Raw genomic sequence first — 19,254 nt, 5'->3', positions numbered from 1 at the left:
GGGGAGGGGGAAATTCAGTTTATTTAATGTGTTTCTTAGTAATGGAATCGTGGGGAAGAACAAAGTGGGCTCTGGGACTCACATTGCTTTGGGGAAGGCTCAGGCTTCCCAGAATCCCTTGTCCCTCCTCACTTTGGGCACTTAGGGGTGGGGCTGGGGAGTGAAAGGGGCAAGGCAGGGCATGATTGATTAAAGCTAACAAGCAGACAGAAGGCACTGGCGAGTCATATCTCAGGCCAGGGAGAGGAAGGGCGTGGGCCAGGCCCCAGGTAACACAAGAGGCTCCTCGGAATCCAGGCTTGGCCTCTAGTCCTTTCCCTTCCCTTTCTTGGCTTTGGCCTTGGCTTTGGTCTTGGGGGTGCAGGGCTTGGTCACGCGGATGGTCTCCTGGCACTGGGCATTGTAGAGCGCCTTCTTCAGGGTGCCCTGGCGGACTTTGGTGCCGGTGCCCCCATCACATGCACCCCAGTTCACAAACTTGTACTTGCAGTCGGCTCCAAACTCCTCCTTCCAGTTGCAGGGAATCCTGCACCGGATGCGCTGGGTCTGGGCCCCGCAGCTGCCCTCGCGGAAACCCACGCCGCATTTTGCTGCTGGGGGTGCAGGGCCCCCAGGCCCACTCCTCCGAGCACTCTATCCCCGGGCCGTCCTTCTTCACCTTGTCTTTCTTTTTGGCCACCGCGGAGGTGAGCGCCAACAGAGCAAGGAGAGAGAGGAGGAGGAAGCCTCGGTGCTGCATGCTGGGGCGGCCATGCGCTGGCTCGCTCGCTGCTTGCGTTGCTTCGTTCCCTCCCGCGCCAGGCCTCTACCTTTTCTTTTAATGGTGCGAATATTAAGACTCAAATTAGCGTTGTTTTTAACATAGAAATGATATTTTTTCATTTCTGCAAAGCAAATAGTGTCAAATCACTTTTGCAAAGTAATACCTTTACAAACATATCAAATTATCTCATTTTTCTTTTATATTTTTCTTTTTCAGTTAATTCACACTATCCCTCCTCCATGGAAAATTACAAAACTACTTTAGAATTACATTAGGTGGAAGACATTGCTTCAGGAATATATATATATATATATATATTACACATCCCTAGTAATTTTATTTTCATTTCCTTTAGCTGATTCAGTTCTCAGCGGCCGGAGCTGTCTTAAGTCCATCTCATGTTTCAGTTGTGCTGAGTCCTCTGATGTATCATTTTCCCCAACCACATACCAGGGTGGTTGTGGCTTTCCCTAGGAACTTCCTGCATTTCTATCATTAATATATATAATTGTCATTTCAAGTAAAAAAGAAAATAAATTATTCAGTGCCTCTATTCCTTAGCAACAAGTCACTGTTGTGACTCATACTATCATTTTAAATTATAAATTGCGAAAATTTGGCAAGAAAGTCCACTTACATATTTGTAAGTAAAATTTAAGCCCAAAGTAAAAACATGACTCCTGAAATATTTGTCAGCACCACATAGTTCAGTCTAATGCTCTTTGTTGTTCTGAAGCCATTATTGACAAATTTATGCTGCTTATCATTTGTTAGCAATATGAGTCTCAAAAGTTTCTATTTTATCATTGGTGAAGTCATTTTAGGGAATGTTTATCATGAATTTGACTGTATTGATAAGTTTTTTTTTAGTTGACAAATATATGACGTACTCTATTGTTAGCGTAGATTTTGTTCACTTTATGGTTCAGTTCCTTCCTGAAAATTTTGCTGATGAAGTTAATATTCTGTTAGTAAATTGATTTCTCTACTGACATGCATTTTAAATTGGAGCTATATTTTCTGGTAGGATAATAACCCCAAGGTGTGGTAAAATCACATTTGAGATACCATCTCATGCCAGCTAGAATGGCAATCATTAAAAAGTCAGGAAACAACAGATGCCAGGGAGGATGTGGAGAAGTAAGAATGCTTTTACACTGTTGGTGGGAGTGTAAATTAGTTCAACTATTGTGGAAGACAATGTGGCGATTCCTCAAGGACCTAGAACCAGAAATACCATTTGACCCAGCAATCCAATTACTAGATATATACCGAAAGGATTATAAATCACTCAGCTATATGGACACACACGCAGGTATGTTTATTGCAGCACTGTTCACAATAACAAAGACTTGGAACCAACCCAAATGCCCATCAGTGATAGATTAGATAAAGAAGATGTGGCCCATATATACCATGTAATACTGTGCAGCCATAAAAAAGGATGAGTTCATGTCCTTTGCAGGGACGTGGATGAAGCTGGAAACTATCATTCTCAGCAAAGTAACACAGGAACAGAAAACCAACACTGAATGTTTTCACTCATAAGTGGGAGTTGAACAATGAGAACACTTTGGACACAGGAAGGGGAACATCACACACTGGCGCCTGTCGGGGGTGGGAGAGTAGAGGTGGGATAGCATTAGGAAAAATACCTAAAGTCAATGACAAATTGATGGTGCAGCAAACCACCATGGCACGTGTATACCTATGCAACAAACCTGCATGTTCTGCACATGTCTTCCAGAACTTAAAGTATAATAATAATAATAAACCTGAAATTGCAGTAATTACCTCAGGGGGAAGAGAAAGGCCGTTTTCAGATAGCAATAAGGTGCTGAAAGCAAGTTCCTAAATTAAAGATTATTTGGGTTAATTTTAAGTTTGACCAAATAGATTCAAGGTGTAATAGAATAGAAACCATGATAACTTAGCTGAGCAAAGCATTTAGAAAAGACCCTGACTTCTCAAATACCCTTCTGCATGAAAAAATGAAGCTCTTTTTGGTAGATTAGCGTTTTTGTTTTTCTCTTTTGGCATATTTTAGTTTGAAGAGAGAATGAGAAACAACATTTCAAATATTTCATAATGGATAAAATAAAATTTGAGAATATATTTGTTGAACCATTCCTTGGAAATTGAAAGTGAATCCTTTGCAGAAATTGGTCTCTGTTTCATTCTTTTTGCCTTCTACAGTATCTAATTCAGCACTGAGCAGACAGTAATAATTCTAACAGCAAGTGTTTTTGTAGTGCTGATAGGTGCCATGTACTGCTCTGAGTCCATTGTATATATCAACTCTTTAATCTTTGCTGTAACTCCAGAAGGTGAGAAACATTATTTCCCCCTTTCACAGAGGAGACTGGGACATAGAGAGATTAAGTAAGGTCTCTTGGCTAGTTAAGAGGCTGGAGCTGAGATTTAAAACAAAACTGTTCTGCTATAGAGTCCATGCTAAGCTCAACAGTAAGTGTTCGTTCGGACTGATAGAAAAAGAGTAGAGCTTATTACCTGAAAAACCTGGACATTCTTTACATAAAACTATTCATATAATGTATATCTAATTCATTCAACAAATATTATTATACATCCAGTGAACACAGGCACTATGTCAGATGCTGGAGTGCCTGGTACTAGAGAAGGCAAGTAACGTTCTTTCCCCTATTAAGCCTTTTCCTGGATCCTACAAATAAAAAGTAAATAAAGACATTCTATGGAGGAATAACTAGATTGCCGTAAAAATAACCACTGGAGACATCTATTTTAAACAGGAAGGCCTAATTAGTTCCCTGGTTTAAAAAATTGGTAAAAGTATACTTCTTTATACCGAATACCCACATAAGAAAGTTTTATTATACAGTTTCATCTACTGGAAATGAAATAGAATCATTGTCAGTCAATGTTTCCATGCTGTCTCCAACTTTAGGAGGTTTATGAAAGGCATAAAAAGCAGAAAGGCATCATTTCCTTTGGGTTTGCTCATAGGTCACACCTCACGAGGCAAACTCCTTGGGCTTTTCCTGTAACTGTGGTCTCCATAATACCAAACATCATTTAAATTTATGGTGGAATCTCCTTGTCAAGAAGAGAGAGAAGACAGGAAGAAGGAGGGAGAGAGGAAGACAAGAAAAGAATGAGGAAGGATGGAGAGAAGAAATCTGGTCTTTTAGGGGTGACTTAAGACTGGATTCACCTTCTATCTGATGGCATTAGCTTTCATTTACTTAAATGTAGTTTTATGAGAATAATCCATCTTTGGAGTTTAAAAGAGAAACTTCATCTTTTTTTATTTTTTATTTGTATTTAATTTTTATCTGCTTCCTAATGTTTTACTCCTCTATTTACATCCCCTCCTTACCTAGCACATCTTCTCATTTCTCTGACAGCTTCTTCTTTCATTGAAAATTAAGGGAAAAATTATGTCTTTGAATTGGAGTATAAATTTTTCTGGAACTTGCTCAGTAATACAAAGACACATATAGGGAAAACTCTATATATGTGTATATATATATATGTCTATATAACCTGATATAGGGAAAACTCTCTGAAGATTCGGTTTCATGGTAAAGCAGATACACATAAAATAAATTAGCACATAACAGAGTATAACATGATAGAGTATCATACATGTACATAGTACCCCAAAAATATCAGAAAATGGGAGATCAGCTTAGTCTTAAAGACACAAGTAAACTTGGTAGAGGAACTGAAATTGAAGGAAGGTCCTGAAGGATGGGGAGCACTTGTCTTTCAGGTATAGGTATACAGTCAGTCCAGATGAAGAGGATAGACAAGGAAGTGTGTTATGAGGAATGGAAAGCAGCCCAGTATGGCTGGAAGCCAGGATACATATGTGGGGTTATAGATGGGTATTCAGAAGAATATGTGAAAGCCAATCATAAATGGTCTCCCTATCCAATTAAGGAATTTGGATTCTATTCTGTACATAACAAGAAGTCATTGAAGGTCTATGACTAGGGAAATATTACAATCATAGGACTGATGCGATAGGATTTAAAACAACAGAAAGTCTCTTGTTAGAGCTCATGCTGTCAAAGAATGGCAGGTAAAAATAGCTGTGTTCTTGGTTTACAATCAAAGTAAAATTAGCTGTATTCTTGGTTTACCCTTCAGATTGGGATTTGAGTTGGGGGCAGGGATTATCATGAAGGATTAAAGCAAGCTTGTCCAAATCCCGTCCCAAGATGGCTTTGAATGTGACCCAATACAAATTCGTAAACTTTGCTTAAAACATTTTTGTGATTTTTTTAAAGCTCATCAGCTATTGTTAGTGTTAGTGTATTTTGTGTGGCTAAAGACAATTCTTCTAATATGGCCTAGGGAAGCCAAAAGATTGGACACCCCTGTATTACAGGATTATGTAGATAAGTATAGTTTTAAATTAGAATACCTTTAACTGAGTTTACCTAATTGACAACCTTATCCAGTATACTCAACTTGCACATCTTGAAAGAATGCATCATTGGCAGATAGTGAGTGCCAATTTGGCTCACTATGCAGCATCAATTTACAGATGATTTTCAATGCTTTATCATCCTTTGGTAGTTAAGACTTGTTCAAATCCGTTTTCTGCCTTTTTACTTACTTTTATTGTTTTCTGATTATAGTACTAATACTTGCTTCATTTTCTAAATGAAATTCAGAAAGTCCATTGAAAAAATGGTAGAAGGTACAGGAAAATATAAAGAAGAAACTTGTTGCTAATATTTTGATCTTTTTCCTTTTACACATTAAAATTAGGGTAAAAATTGTAGTTCATACTTGATGTCATATTGTGAATATTTTCCTATGTATTACATGTTCTTTGGAAGCATGATTTTAAATAATTGCGTAATATTCCACAGTAATGACTATATGATAATCAATGGTGTTTTGTTTCCCACTTTTTTCTGTCATAGATTATATTTTGGTGGATGCCTTGTATATTTGCAATAGATCTTAAATAACAAAGATGATTATTCTAGGGTAGATTCACTCAAGTGGATTTTTATTGGTTAAAGGATAAGAATATGTTTAATATTTTAGAACAGGGGTTGGAAAATTTTTTCTGTAAAGCCAAATAGTAAATATGTTTGACTTTGTGGGCCTCAAGATCTGTCTTGCTGCAGCTGCTTCTCTTCTCTTCTTCCCTCTCCCCATCTTGACCCCTCACCACCTCCTCCATTTCCTCCTTTAAAAGTATAAAAATGTACAAAACAGGCTGTAGGCTCTATTTGACCTTTGGGCCATAGGTGTCAACCCCTTTTTCAGATAGATATTGCCAAATAGCTTTTCAAAGTTGTAGATCAATTTATTCCTTTACCAGAAAACTCTGAGTGTATTTGTTTCACAATAACTTTCCTGTGTTATCTTAATATTGATATAAGGACATTCATTTATTGAGGCATTCATATACTATATTATTTTTCAAAATGTGTAGTTTTATATTTTCTTTCTTTTTTTTTTTTTTTTACTTTGAAAGTTTAAGATTCTAGGCTCAGTTCAGAATATTCTACTAAAACATTCATTTCTTTAGGTGCTAAAACGAAATAAATGTGTCTCTAATGTATAAGAAACTGAGATGGCCAAGAAGCACTCTCAGCTTCCTGTTTAGTGGAACCATGGCTAGGTTACCTGCTGGAAGCATTCCTCTTTTGGACACAAAGAGCTCCAAACCCACCAAGCACAAAGTTGCAGGATAGGAAGCAAAAGTTCTGCCAGTGATTTATTAGGTATAATAGCACAAAAGGGACAGTCTCATCTCTTCTTTTGATTCCCACACTTGTGTATTCTGGGAAAAGGGCATGTGCTGAAGACATTTCAGAGATTTATGCTACCTCAAAGCTTGGAAAAATGCAGAAATGGTTACTCATTACCATATTCCCACTTAAATTTTGTTTAGTGAGAAAACTAGATGGCTTTTAGAGAATGACTAGATTACTGGAAACATAAATGGCGATGCCAATTGCAGGTGCTATTTCAGATATGGTATCCCTACCAAATATATCAGCACAGCTCCTTAAATCTAATATGCATTTATTTATTTATAAAATGCTTTACTTTCATATAAATCAATTCATCCTGGAAAGAACAACACTATATCATCACTGCCTTCTTTTAGGGTTATGACAATTTTCCTATTCTCTCTCATTATACATTGTGAAAGGAGTTTGCTCATATTGATAGCTCACAAAAGAGTACACTGGCCCATCACATTGCCACTATTTTTCTAATTGGGTATGGTGAGCATCAAGTAGCAATCACCCTAGATGCCTTAGTGATATATACAAACGTGCTAGAGGGTAGGAAATAAACATCATTCCTGATGCCAATTATTTTATCAGTCAGAGTCCTGACATACAGTACATTCAAAAGAGTTTATTTATTTACTTACTTATTTGAGACACAGTCTCACTGTGCCACCCAGGTTGAAGTGCAGTGGCGTGATCTTGCCTCACTACAGCTTCAACCTTCCAGTCTCAAGAGATCCTCTCACCTCAGCATCCAGAGTAGCTGAGACTACAGGCATGCACCATCCCACCTGGCTAATTTTTATATTTTTTGTAGATAGGGTTTCACCATGTTGCCCAGGCTGGTCTTGAACTCCTGGGCTCAAGCAATCCACCTGCCTTGACTTCCCAAATTGTTGGAATTACAGGCATGGGCCACTGCTCCTGGGTTATTCAAGAGAGCTTAAAATGAAAATAACTTAATGAAGCAATTGTGTCCAGATTGAAGGACCCTGCAAAACAAGCATGGTCTTGTGAGCTTCCAAGGAACTAGCAACAGTAGAAAGCCCTTACCAACCTTAGGCCTGAAGGGGAAAAGGGAGGAGAGAGTATTACAGGAACCTGGCAAAACTGGAGCCAGGGAAAAGGGCCATGTAGTAAGAGCTGTGGTGGTAGAAGAAAGTAGCCAAATCCAAAATCTGGATCCAACAGGTGTGCAGTGACACAGCCTCGTTCTCCTGTTGCTCTTTTTCCTGCTCTTTTATCTTTACATTGGAAATTCTCCTCAACCGTCTCATAATCATTGGTCATCTACCTTCATGAGGTGTGGGTACTAAAAAGCTAACTGGAAGCCCTGTACGCTTGTGTAAGAATACTGGATTTGAATGTCACTGTAGGGTGATCATGCATGGCTATTGATTGAAGAACTTCCTGTGTCAGTGTCTCCCGGTTCTTTCTCTTGAGCTAGTCGTGTTTTTTTCAGAATAATGTTCTACTGTGTGCCTAGGTCTAGAGAAAACAAGTGTTCTGAAAGCCTAGGAAGGGGAGGTGGGAGCTTAGGCCTCAGCATTCAGCATTCAGGAAGCATGTGGTCACTGACTCCACTTTGCTATGAGTTAATCATGTATCAGCTATGCCTGTCTTCTCCCCTAGTCCAGAGGAAAATCACCATCAGCCATAGTGGGGGAGGACAGTCACTCAGCATTAAGTAAGGCTATCAGTTTCTTTCTGATTATTGAATTAGCTGTGTTCCAAATATTTTCTAATTTCCTTTGTGAGTCTTCTTTGACCTATGAGTTGTTTCGAAGTGTATTGTATCATTTCTAAGTTCTGGGGATTTTCCAAGTAATTTTCTGTCATTGGTATCTAATTTAATTCCATTGTAGCCAATTAATATATTTCATATGATTTTGATGCTTTTAAATTTATTGACACTTGTTTTGTGGCCCAGTACACAATCTGTTTTGATAAATTTCTTATGTACTTGCAAAAATACATATTCTGCAGTTATTGAATGGAGTGTGTTATAAATAGCAATTAGATAAAATTGATGGTTAATGTTTAATTTTTCTGTATCCCTACTGAGTTTCTGTAAAGCCGTTGTATTACTAAGAAAGGAATATTGAAATCTCTGAATATAACTGTGTATTTATGTAATTATTTCAGTTCTGATCGTTTTGCTTCATGTATTTTGAAGTTCTATTAATGCTCAGTACAAATAATGAAAATGTAGGCAGATTATTTCTTTTTGATGAATTGATTCTTTTATCATTATGGAAGTTCTCTCTTTATCCCTCTGTCTATTCTCCTCCCCACTGTTTTTCTCTAAAGTGCTTTCAACACTTTAACATTGTTATTCCACTGTCTTTTGGGCTGCATGTTCTGAGAAGTCTAGTATTCTTTAGTTTTCTATACATAATATTTTTTCCCTGTCCACTTTCATACTTGTCTTTTTATTACTGATTTTTCAGTTTATTTATTGTAGTTTTCTTTGTGTTTATCCTGCTGGAGAGTCATTGAGTTACTGTGGTCTGTGGGTTAATAATTTTCCTCAAATTTGGAAAATTGAAGCTAATACTTATTACTACTTTAAGTATTTTTCTGCTTCTTTTAGTCCATCTTTTTTTTTTTTTTTTTTTAAGGCAGGGTCTCACTCTGGCATCCAGGCTGGAGTGCAGTGGTGTGATCATGGCTCACTGTAGACTCAACCTCCCAGGCTTAAGTGATAAGTGATCCTCCCACTTCAGCCTCGCAAGTAGCTGGGACCACAGACACAGGCCATCAGGCCTGGCTGATTTTTGTATTTTTAGTAGAGATAGGGTTTTGCCATGTCACCCAGGCTGGTCCTGAACTCCTGAGCTTAAGTGATCCACCTACTTCGGCCTCCTAAAGTGCTGGGATTATAGGCATGAGCCACTGTGCCTGGCTACCTAGGCTTTCTACTGAGAGGTAGATTTCTGGACTGAAAAAAATTACCAGAGCCCCATTGACCTATGGGGCATTATCAACCAGTCTGAAATGTGTGTAAATCGAAATGGGGCTGCAAGGTGAATTGGCTCACACCAGTAATTCCAGCACTTTGGGAGGCCATGGCTAGCAGATTGCTTGAGCTCAGGAGTTCGATACTAGCCTGGACAACATGGTGAAACCAAAATATAAAAATAAATTAGCTGGACATGGTGGTGCATATCTATGGTCCCAGCTACTTGGGAGGCTGAGGTGGAAAGATCACTTGTCACTTGAGCCCGGGAGGTTGAGGCTGCAGTGATCCAAGATTACACCACTGCACTCCAGACTATATGACACAGTGAGACCCTGCCTTAAAAAAAAAAAAAAAGTATATGTGTTGGGAGGGAAAGTGATAAATCAGGTGCTGGTATAAAGTGTGGACTCCTCAGTACTAATGACTGGTAAAAGAAGGAGATAGGAAAACTCTGGTGCCTAACACACTTGGGCAAAAGGAGGCAATTTATGAATCTGAATGTTTTATAGAGGCCATTCCTTAGCAGCTCTGCGGAAGCGTTCATCACTTTAATTCCAAATCATTGGGCAGTCAAGGTAATACCCAAACTTTTCTGTTTAGAAGGGCAAAGGTTATTCACAGACGACTGGACCAACCTTATTGGCTCTAGTGCTGGCAACAATATTGTGTAAAGATAATTGTTAGTCCAAACCCGTGGGATGGAGCTAAGGCCAAGATGGGAACTAAGTCGATTATACAGCTATTTTTCTGAGAATTTTATATCACAAAGACCTTTGTCAGCCATCAAGGAACAGCTTGTTTCTTCCTTTTGATGATAGGAATGAAATAAAGAATGTCCCCTTATTCTCGCTGTGTCAGAGCCATATTGTATTCTCAATTTCTTAATTGTATTGTATATTTCTTAATTGTATTGTATATATATTAATAATGGTAAGTGTACCTTCTTTTTTTCTTTGTATTTATCTTATATATATTCCTTTCTGTGAGTTTCCTAAGATAATTTCTTTTTGGAAAGGAAGTTTTAAAAATCATTTATTATATATTTTATAATCCAAGGCTTAGTATTTTGTAGTTTTACTTTACTGTACTTCCTTGCCTATTAAGATAACCAGTAATTATATGTCTTCAAGTGTTGGATTTCCCACTGGTGCAACTATCCTCATAATAATTGGAATAATGTGACATAAAAGGGAAAATGTTATTCAAATTTACTTACAATGAATGCCATATGACATATTTTTTGTATTCTTATTCTTCAGTAATATTTTTGGGGCCAGGCACAGTGGTTCATGCCTTTAACCACAACACTTTGGGAGGCCAAGGTAGTAGGTTTACTTGAAGCCAGGAGTTTGAGACCAGCCTGGGTAACACAGCAAGAGCCTATTTCTACAAAAAAAAATTAAAAATTAGCCTCATTTGGTGGTGCACACCAGTTGTCCCAGCTACTTGGGAAGCCAAAGCAGGAGGATTGCTGAGCACAGGAGGCCAAGGCCACAGTGAGTTATGATCATGCCACCACACTCCAGTCTGGGTGACACAGTGAGACCTCATCTCAAAAATATATATACATGTTTTTTGTTAACAAGCAGGTATATATATATATATATATATTTTTTTTTTTTTTTTTGAGACAGAGTCTTGCTCTGTTGCCCAGGCTGGAGTGCAGAGGCATGGTCTTGACTCACTGCAACTTCTGCCTCCTGGGTTCAAGCGATTTTCTGGCCTCAGCCTTCCAAGTAGCTGCAGCCACCAGCCACCACGCCCAGCTAATTTTTGTATTTTCAGTAGAGACAGCATTTCACCATGTTGGCCAGGCTGGTCTTGAACTCCTGATCTCAAGTGATCTGCCCACCTCCGCCTCCCAAAGTGCTGGAATTACAGGTGTGGACCACTGTATCTGGCCATATTCTTTATAATCAAACATACTAAAATTTTTTGATCACTTAAGTATTTGAAGTACTAACATCTAATTTCTTGAACATTTATTGTCTGAGAATAGACAGAGGCTTTTAATGTCTCAGTGAATCCTACAACCTCCTAAATTTGTTATTTCCTTGATCTTTTCTGCATCAAACCTTACCTAGGTGCTTTTATCTTCTATCTATTCTTAGCGTATTTTGTGTCCCTGTTTTCAAGTGTTAAAATATGCAGTGCAACTATGGCCACAAATAAGTTTCCTATCTTGAGTAATATACACTCCTCATCTAGTATTTTTCATAGGAAAAAACCATGGAAGGAGGTTAATACAATAATCATAAGAGATATTTATATATTTCCTTAAAATGCTATTTCATTTAAAGCCATGACTATAAAAAGCTCCATTCATGGCTCTAGGGCTCATATGTTTGACCTTCTGGGAAGAAGCATCATAGGGTATCTTTGAATGATCCTGAGGAGCTGTCGTTTTCAGAGATGATCAGCTACTTACTTGGAGCTGTTGCATTTGATGACGTGAATTCTATTTTTGGAACATGAACAGATTTGGGATCTGCTGCACTACAGTGCAACTGAATTCTTATGAGCTTCATTATTATTCTCTTTATCTTCTTTGACAAAAAATAGCCTTTCACATGACTGTGTGATATTGGATATGCCCTCATTGTGTATAGGGGAATTATTTGCTTCTTCCATCAAATCTATCTATCCCCCACCCCAGAAGAGTCTTCTGAAAGAAAATAATTGTGAGCCTAGCTCAGTACCAGGCATATTTTTATTATATTCATTTTATTGATGAGAGACTAAAGACTTAGGGAGTTTTGGTCATCTTACCAAGGTCAAATAATTAGTAAATGTCACAGCCAGGAATTTAGCCCACATGTTAAAGCCCTGTACCCACACTCTTAACTTGTTCACATCTACTTCTCTCTTAGCTCTCAATATTCCCATCTGGAGACTGGCAATAATATCCTTCTCTAAATAGCATTAAGAACTTAGATTTTAGTTCTGCCTTTGCTGCTAGCTGGGCATGTTGGAAATACTGCAATCTTCATGGGCTTCGGTTCTCTCAACTGTAAAATGAGCATGTAGGTGGGGAGATATACAAGATTCCTCCCAACTGTAAATTTTATTTTCTTTTATTTGAGTTTAAGCATGATTTTAGAAATGCAAACTACATTGTAGTTGCTTGATGGCAATGGATGCTTTCCTCATCGATGCTCAGACTGACATAGCTCGCTCCCCACTCTCTGCTACTTTTTGATTTGCCAGCAGCCTTCCTCTGCCTGGCCATACCTTCCACCTTTCCATCCTTGCTCATTCATCATTTCTCTCCCCATACACTTTCAATGAGGAGTTAGAGGCTGGGGTGGATAGGTACCACACCTTCTCAGCATTTTATCTACCTAGCTGGTTTGGTGACATTGTGTCATTTAACACCACTGAGAATGAAAATGGGGGCAGTTGCATTAGTGAGCATTGATTTCTAATTGACAGATGCCAGCCGTGAGACTATACTTTTGCCAGAGCTCTGTCTTCCTAGATATAGACATGAAAGATATACACACAGCCACATATCCACTCTATGAGTACTTAGCACTGTCACTTTCTGTTAGCTACACATCTAGATTGCTGTCATTTTTGCTTGTAAGTACACATTTGAATAACATAATGGAAGACAACCTGTCTACCTTTACATATCAGATCTGATATTCACAGCTGAGAAAACCTCACCTCTTAGGGTTTATTTTACATCAAGTATGATGAATGGCCTTGGGCACTCCAGCACAGGAGCTAAAACTCAGGAGAGTTTTAAGCTGAGGGATTTTGTTTTTTTCTCTCCTGTTTTTAGATGCATAACCACTTCATCACTGCTGTCAAACGAGTGCTTGGTATGATGGGGGAATTACAGGAAACAACCTAAAAGGCACTGTAATTTTGTCCCTTAGGGACTTTTGTCCAGATCTGCTGATTATATAGTATATTCACAGACTTCCTTTGGAAATTGGTGTGTTTTTATATGCATGTTCTTTAGATGATTAAGGACAGTGTCTGGTAAATAAGGTTAGCTTTTTAATGAAATGTAGTTTGTGCATGAATCTTGGTATGAATGCGGAAATGGGTGTGCCATGAGTTTTCACATGATATTTCAAAACCTTGCAGTACATTGAATAAATTTTTTCAGTACAAATTACAAAATGAAAACACTGTTGTGTTTAAGACCTCTCAGCTAAAAAGGTTTAATGTCTTTAATAATCACAGTGCTTCTAGTGGGAGAAGACATGATAGTATATGAGGCAACTATATCAATAAATAGGTCCCAAATCTCAATGGCTTACAATAAATATGTATTGTTCTTATGCACTGGCCTGGAAGTTGGCTAAGGTTCATTCAATCTGGCCTGGGTTTGACTGAGCTTGGCTCCAGGCTTGTAGAACTGTGCCTGGATCAGACATTCCAAGTCTCATTCCAAGCTCCCGAGGGCAGAAGCACAAGGCCAGGCATGAAAACACACTGTGTATCTCAAGGCCTTGGCCCAGAATTGGCACACTGTCACATTGCTTACATTCAGATGGCCAAAGCGAGTCATGTGGCTGGGGAAATATACCAGAAAATGCTTTGGGTCCATGATCAGAATGCAGGGAGGGAGTAAAGCAGTGGGAACAATAATCCAGTGTACCCCTGCTAGACAGACTGATTGATTCCATTTTGGAAAGATGAGCTGTGGACACTGCCTCCTATTTTAAATGGCATATTACCTTTCCATTCTGTCTGCTTCTGTTGTTTTGATAATTGACAGCAAAACCTCAGACTGATGTTATAGATTAGCATCAGGAAGTGCAGCTCATCATGTGAATGGTTTTGAAAAGCACAGCCTTTCAAAGTGGTTCCAAGGTAAGTCACCCTACCTTTACTGTGACTGTGCTGTATGTTGTATTAACCGTGGTCAGCTGTACAAATAACCTGTGTGTTTGTGTGTGATCGATCAAAATGTTGAAATGTCTTTGAGAAACAAAATAACTAATATCGAGTAAAAAACTGATTTGTAATATGCTCATGAAAGGGGAAAGACACAAGTTTAAATTGATAAAACTGATTCAATTTTTCACAAAATATTCTCTAAATATCTGACACCCCCAAATCTATTTGTGTCAGAAGATTAAATGACAGTTGACTGTTTTGACACAATATATTTTCCAATTTCAGATAATTTTCTTCTCTTTTGATTAAATTTATTCAGCTGGAGAGACTAGTTTGGATACTATCCATTTTAATAAATACAGACATGTGCTTTATTTTTGACTAAAAATGTTGTGTTTGTGTTATTAAAACTCCCCATTCAAAAATTATTTTATAAATTCATTATAGTCTTCAGAATGTTGACTTTGTCCTACGTCCTAACCTACTTTGTCAGACTTTTGACAATAACGGTTTTATGTTACTTATTTCAATTTTATGTTACTTATGGTCCTTTTCTGTCCAAATGATTCTTACCAAAATTATTATGCATCATGGTTTTACCTTGCATGTTTCCTTCATAGGGATATTGTCTGGTTAAACGTTAGGTATTAGAAATTAACGCTTTAAAACTAAAACCATTTCCAGAAAGAAATAAATTTCATTGTTTCTGCTTAAACTTTACATTGTTTTTTCCTCTGCATAGAGAGTGAATTTGATTGCATGCCTCACCTCATTAATGCAGTATTGAATAGCCACTGCAGGTGCATGAGGGGTCTGCATGTGTGTTCGCATAAATATGCATGCATGTGTATGCATGTGTGTTTTATCAAGGCCCCCAAATCCTTGTTAATGTGGGAATTTTTCACTCTTTTGTACCTAAATGATGAACTTATACTCACCAGACAATATGCCTCTGATGATACAGATGTCTTACCTCAGGCGTTGTACATTGTGTTTTGTGATATATATAATATATATTATGTTTCATATTGTTTTATTATTCTGTGCAAACTTTACCCAAAGCCAGCAGTTACTTTAAAAGAAAAATGAAAGGTGGAGGGATTTAAAATGAGGGATGTCATTAGTAACTAGTACATCTTGGAAGATGAGATAGTACAGTGAGAGTATACTGTAAATTTTAAAAGGTTTATACCAAAGGTGAATAGAAATAGTCTAGGAGGAGGATGAGCCATATAAATAGAAGTTAAAAGAGGTCTGAGCTTTAATTTCTTCACCTGTTAAAATATAATCAGTATTATCTTCCTCAGAGTCAACATGAGGATAAAGCAAAGGTGCTAAGCAGAGTGCCTTCTCCCTGAGGCTCTTTTAGGCGTTAGCTCATTCCTATGTCTTGAGACTAGGAGTGGGTCACTCCAAAGCACATGAGACTCTAAATGAAAGCCCAGAAGACTGTCTGTAGCCAGTAGGTAGTGAGGGGATTAACTGGGAAGGCATTTGTTCTAAGGCCTCTGGCCCAGATCAAGGAAGAGCCTGGGTATGCTCTTCTAGACAACTGTGTCTGTGGAGGTGAGCATAGACTTGGGAAGCCCTGGACCCTCATTTTTCTCAGTGGCTGCAGAAAGGTGTTTTTGTGAACAGCCTGCTAGAGGGCAACTGTAGAAACACTGACGTGCATCATCTTTTACTTCGAAGTGTGATTGAAAACCAACAAACTGAGCAGGCAAACAATAGCCAAACCTTAGCTGTTTTCAAATTTTTTTTCTTCTAAAATGCTACTCTAATATAAAGGAGAAGCAGGCTACCCCGCAGTTCCTTTGTAAGCTGACTTACTCTCGGCTCATGTTTCGTGTAAGTCAGGTTTCAGCATGGTAGAAGCCATTGGTTGGCTTTGGGTGACTGCCAAACAGACTCTTACAGGGATTATGTGTAATAAACACTCTATCATATATTCAACAGTGATCTCTATTGCAAAATACACTGAGCCTAAACCTTTAACTTTTCCCTAATTGCTTAATATTTTGCCAAGATTGCTTACCAGGAATTAAAAGAGGACTAGGAACTTGAGTGCTATATGAAACATTAGAAGTGATCCATCTGGTGTTTTCCAAACTATGTTCTAGTACACCATTAAGTGGCTTGTGACATGTTTAGCAGGTATCCCTTTAAATAGATTCTGTAGTCAAACAAGTTTGGAAAATGCTATTGTACAGAACTAGGTTTTCTTTGTTAAAGGATGTCCAAGGTCTTTAATATGCTAGCACGAATCATGGCTCTCTAAGAGATGCATTCAGGTGGCCAAAGCAAGTCACGTGACAGGGGAAATATATCTAAGAGATACAGTGCATAGCTTTTCTCACACTTTACTGACCATAAAATCCTTTTGTTGTAGAACACTTATTGCCATCTTAAGAATAGGATGTCAGGCAGGGGCCAGAGTGTAGTCATTGAAAGCATGGCCCTCTATTGTTAAACTGCCTAGGTTCAAATCCTAGCTTAACCATTTGCTGATTTTATGATTTTGAGCAAATTGCTTAACTTCTTTGTACTTCCGTTTCCGATTTAAAACGAGAACACTAATGATACCTAACTATATGTTATCATAAAAATTGAAGAACAGAGCTAAGAACAGTGTCTGGCACATAGTTAATGATTATCACCCTATAATCGCTTGCCTGCCATTTAGGTAAGAATGAGCTAGACTTAATACCTTTGATTCTAGAGATGACAAAAGCAAATCTGAAATAGGTTTCTCATGCACTACTTACTAATTCAACAAACTGGCCAAGTCCAGTATGCACCATGGATAATTATTCTATTCCCAGAAATGAAGATGAACAAGACACAGTTCCTGCCCTGGAGAACACACACATTAGTGACTTGGCTCAGATGACACTGTTTAGGAATTACAGGAAAGCCAACAGGCCAGGCCTCCTGACTCCTGTCCCTTAGCTCCTCCTCTGATTCCATTCTGAGATAGAATGGCCCATGCAACCTCTAAGCAAGAATATGGACCATAGAGTACAGCCAATAGACTTATCTTTTCAAATTGAGGATGAAGGCCTATGTTGTAACTTTTTGTTAGAGTGATCCAGAAATTGTTGGGAGAAAAACTTTAGAAGGAAAGCAATCTCTTAAAAGTATAATTTAGTATATCTTAAAAGTATAATTTAGAAAGTAAAGTAAGAGATAGTATGAAAAAGTCTATGTAGGAGTTCCCCAAGTATGGCTTTTATTTATTTATTTATTTATTTATTTATTTATTTACTTGGCTGCCATGTCACTGATGGCCTTCTCTATGTTTGTTTAGGTATCTCCTCTGAGAGCTTTCCCTGGGACGGCTTCAATGAGCAGACACTTAAAGACCTTCCCAACAGGGATGGAGGCACGTGGGTTCTGGGCTACAGAGCAGGACCAGCCTGTCCATTTTTGCTTCACGAGGAAAGGGAAAAGTCAAACAGAAGCGAATTGTACTTGGATCTCCATGTAAGTAGAAATCTTTGTGATTGTGCAGTGGTTCTTTGTAGTCAACAGAGGCTAATTTCATATGAATTTAATGTAAATTATATATATAAAGCTGCATTTAATGTATGGATCAGTGTATGCGTCATTAATGATGCATACATTAATGTCATGTATGCTTCAGTATGGATAAAAACATCAGTGGGCTGCAGAAAATCAAGATGCATCTTGGTGATCCGAAATTCATACACTAGAAAGTAACTAGCAACTTGTCTAGAAGTGACTGTGTTTGTCATTTATCTGAGTCTTTTCAGAGCACTCTGTTCATTAGCATTGCATCCTAAATCTCATTGTGGGAGTACCCAATGGTTGCGAGTCACTTCTTAATATCCTTTTACTAAAAATTTGTGAATAACATATGTAAGCCAACTGATATGCTCTAGATTCTCAAGTGAAATCCAAATAGCCTGCCTTCCTTGCATGTTCATGAACCTTTCTCTCCAGGTGCTCAAATAACAGGTGAATAGGTTGGCAGGAAATCTGCAGAATATAGGATGATGCATTAAAAAAAAAACCTTCTGCTTTCTTTTTTAAATATTTTTTGTTCACTTTTAATAACCTCTCCTGCAGTTCTTTTTTTAAATTTATTTTTATTTTTTTAATAGGTTTTTGGGGAACAAGTGGTGTTTGGTTACATGAATAAATTCTTTAGTGGTGATTACTGAGATTTTGGTGCACCACATCTAAGCAGTGTACACTGTACCCAATGTGTAGTCTTTTATCCTTCACTTCCCACGACCCTTTCCCCCAAGTCCCCAAAGTCCATTGTATCATTCTTATGCCTTTGCATCCTCATAGCTGAGCTCCCACTTATGAGTGAGAACATACAATGTTTGGTTTTCCATTCCTGAGTTACTTCACTTACAACAATAGTCTCCATTTTTATCCAAGTTGCTGCATGCCATTATTTCATTCCTTTTTATGGCCGATTAGTATTCTGTGGTATATATATATACCACATTTTCTTTATCCACTTATTGATTGATGGGCATTTGGGCTGGTTCCATATTTTTGCAATTGCAAATTGTACTGCTATAATCATGCATGTACAAGTATCTTTTTCGTATAACGACTTCTTTTCTTCTGGGTATATATACCTAGTAGTGGAATTGCTGGATCTAATGGTAGATCTACTTTTAGCTTTTAGTTCAAAAAAACATAGCCTTCTCCTTTTTTTTTTTTTTTTTTTTTTTTTTAAGATGGAGTCTTGCTCTGTTGCCCAGGCTGGAGTGCAGTGGCACAATCTTTGCTCATTGCAACCTCTGGCTCCTGGGTTCAAGTGATCCTCCCACCTCAGCCTCCTGAGTAGCTGGGCTTACAGGCATGCACAAACACACCCAACTAATTTTTGAATTTTTAGTAAAGATGGGATTTCACCATGTTGGCCAGGCTGGTCTTGAACT

The 19,254-nt window shown here is 38.1% G+C and overlaps 1 protein-coding gene and 1 pseudogene across 6 annotated transcripts in view; one reads left to right on the top strand and one right to left on the bottom strand.

Annotated features, from left to right (window-relative positions):
• Positions 1-19,254, top strand: part of FMN1 (formin 1) — a 419,120-nt gene that overhangs the window by 96,123 nt on the left and 303,743 nt on the right. For all 5 annotated transcript variants that reach the window (XM_032261251.1, XM_032261250.1, XM_032261249.1 and 2 more), the window contains one exon: positions 17,640-17,815. In XM_032261251.1, the coding sequence (XP_032117142.1) occupies positions 17,640-17,815 (176 nt within the window). The remainder of the gene's footprint in view (positions 1-17,639; positions 17,816-19,254) is intronic.
• On the bottom strand, positions 2-808 carry LOC116538729 (annotated as a pseudogene). The gene has a single exon (XR_004263766.1). The product of XR_004263766.1 is annotated as a midkine pseudogene (transcript).

This window comes from Sapajus apella, unplaced genomic scaffold (genome assembly GCF_009761245.1).
Source record: "Sapajus apella isolate SASKATOON/1434 unplaced genomic scaffold, GSC_monkey_1.0 scaffold122, whole genome shotgun sequence".
Classification (NCBI taxonomy): domain Eukaryota; kingdom Metazoa; phylum Chordata; class Mammalia; order Primates; family Cebidae; genus Sapajus; species Sapajus apella.
Note: the sequence above shows the minus strand (reverse complement) of the source record. Positions and strands in the feature narration are given on the sequence as shown.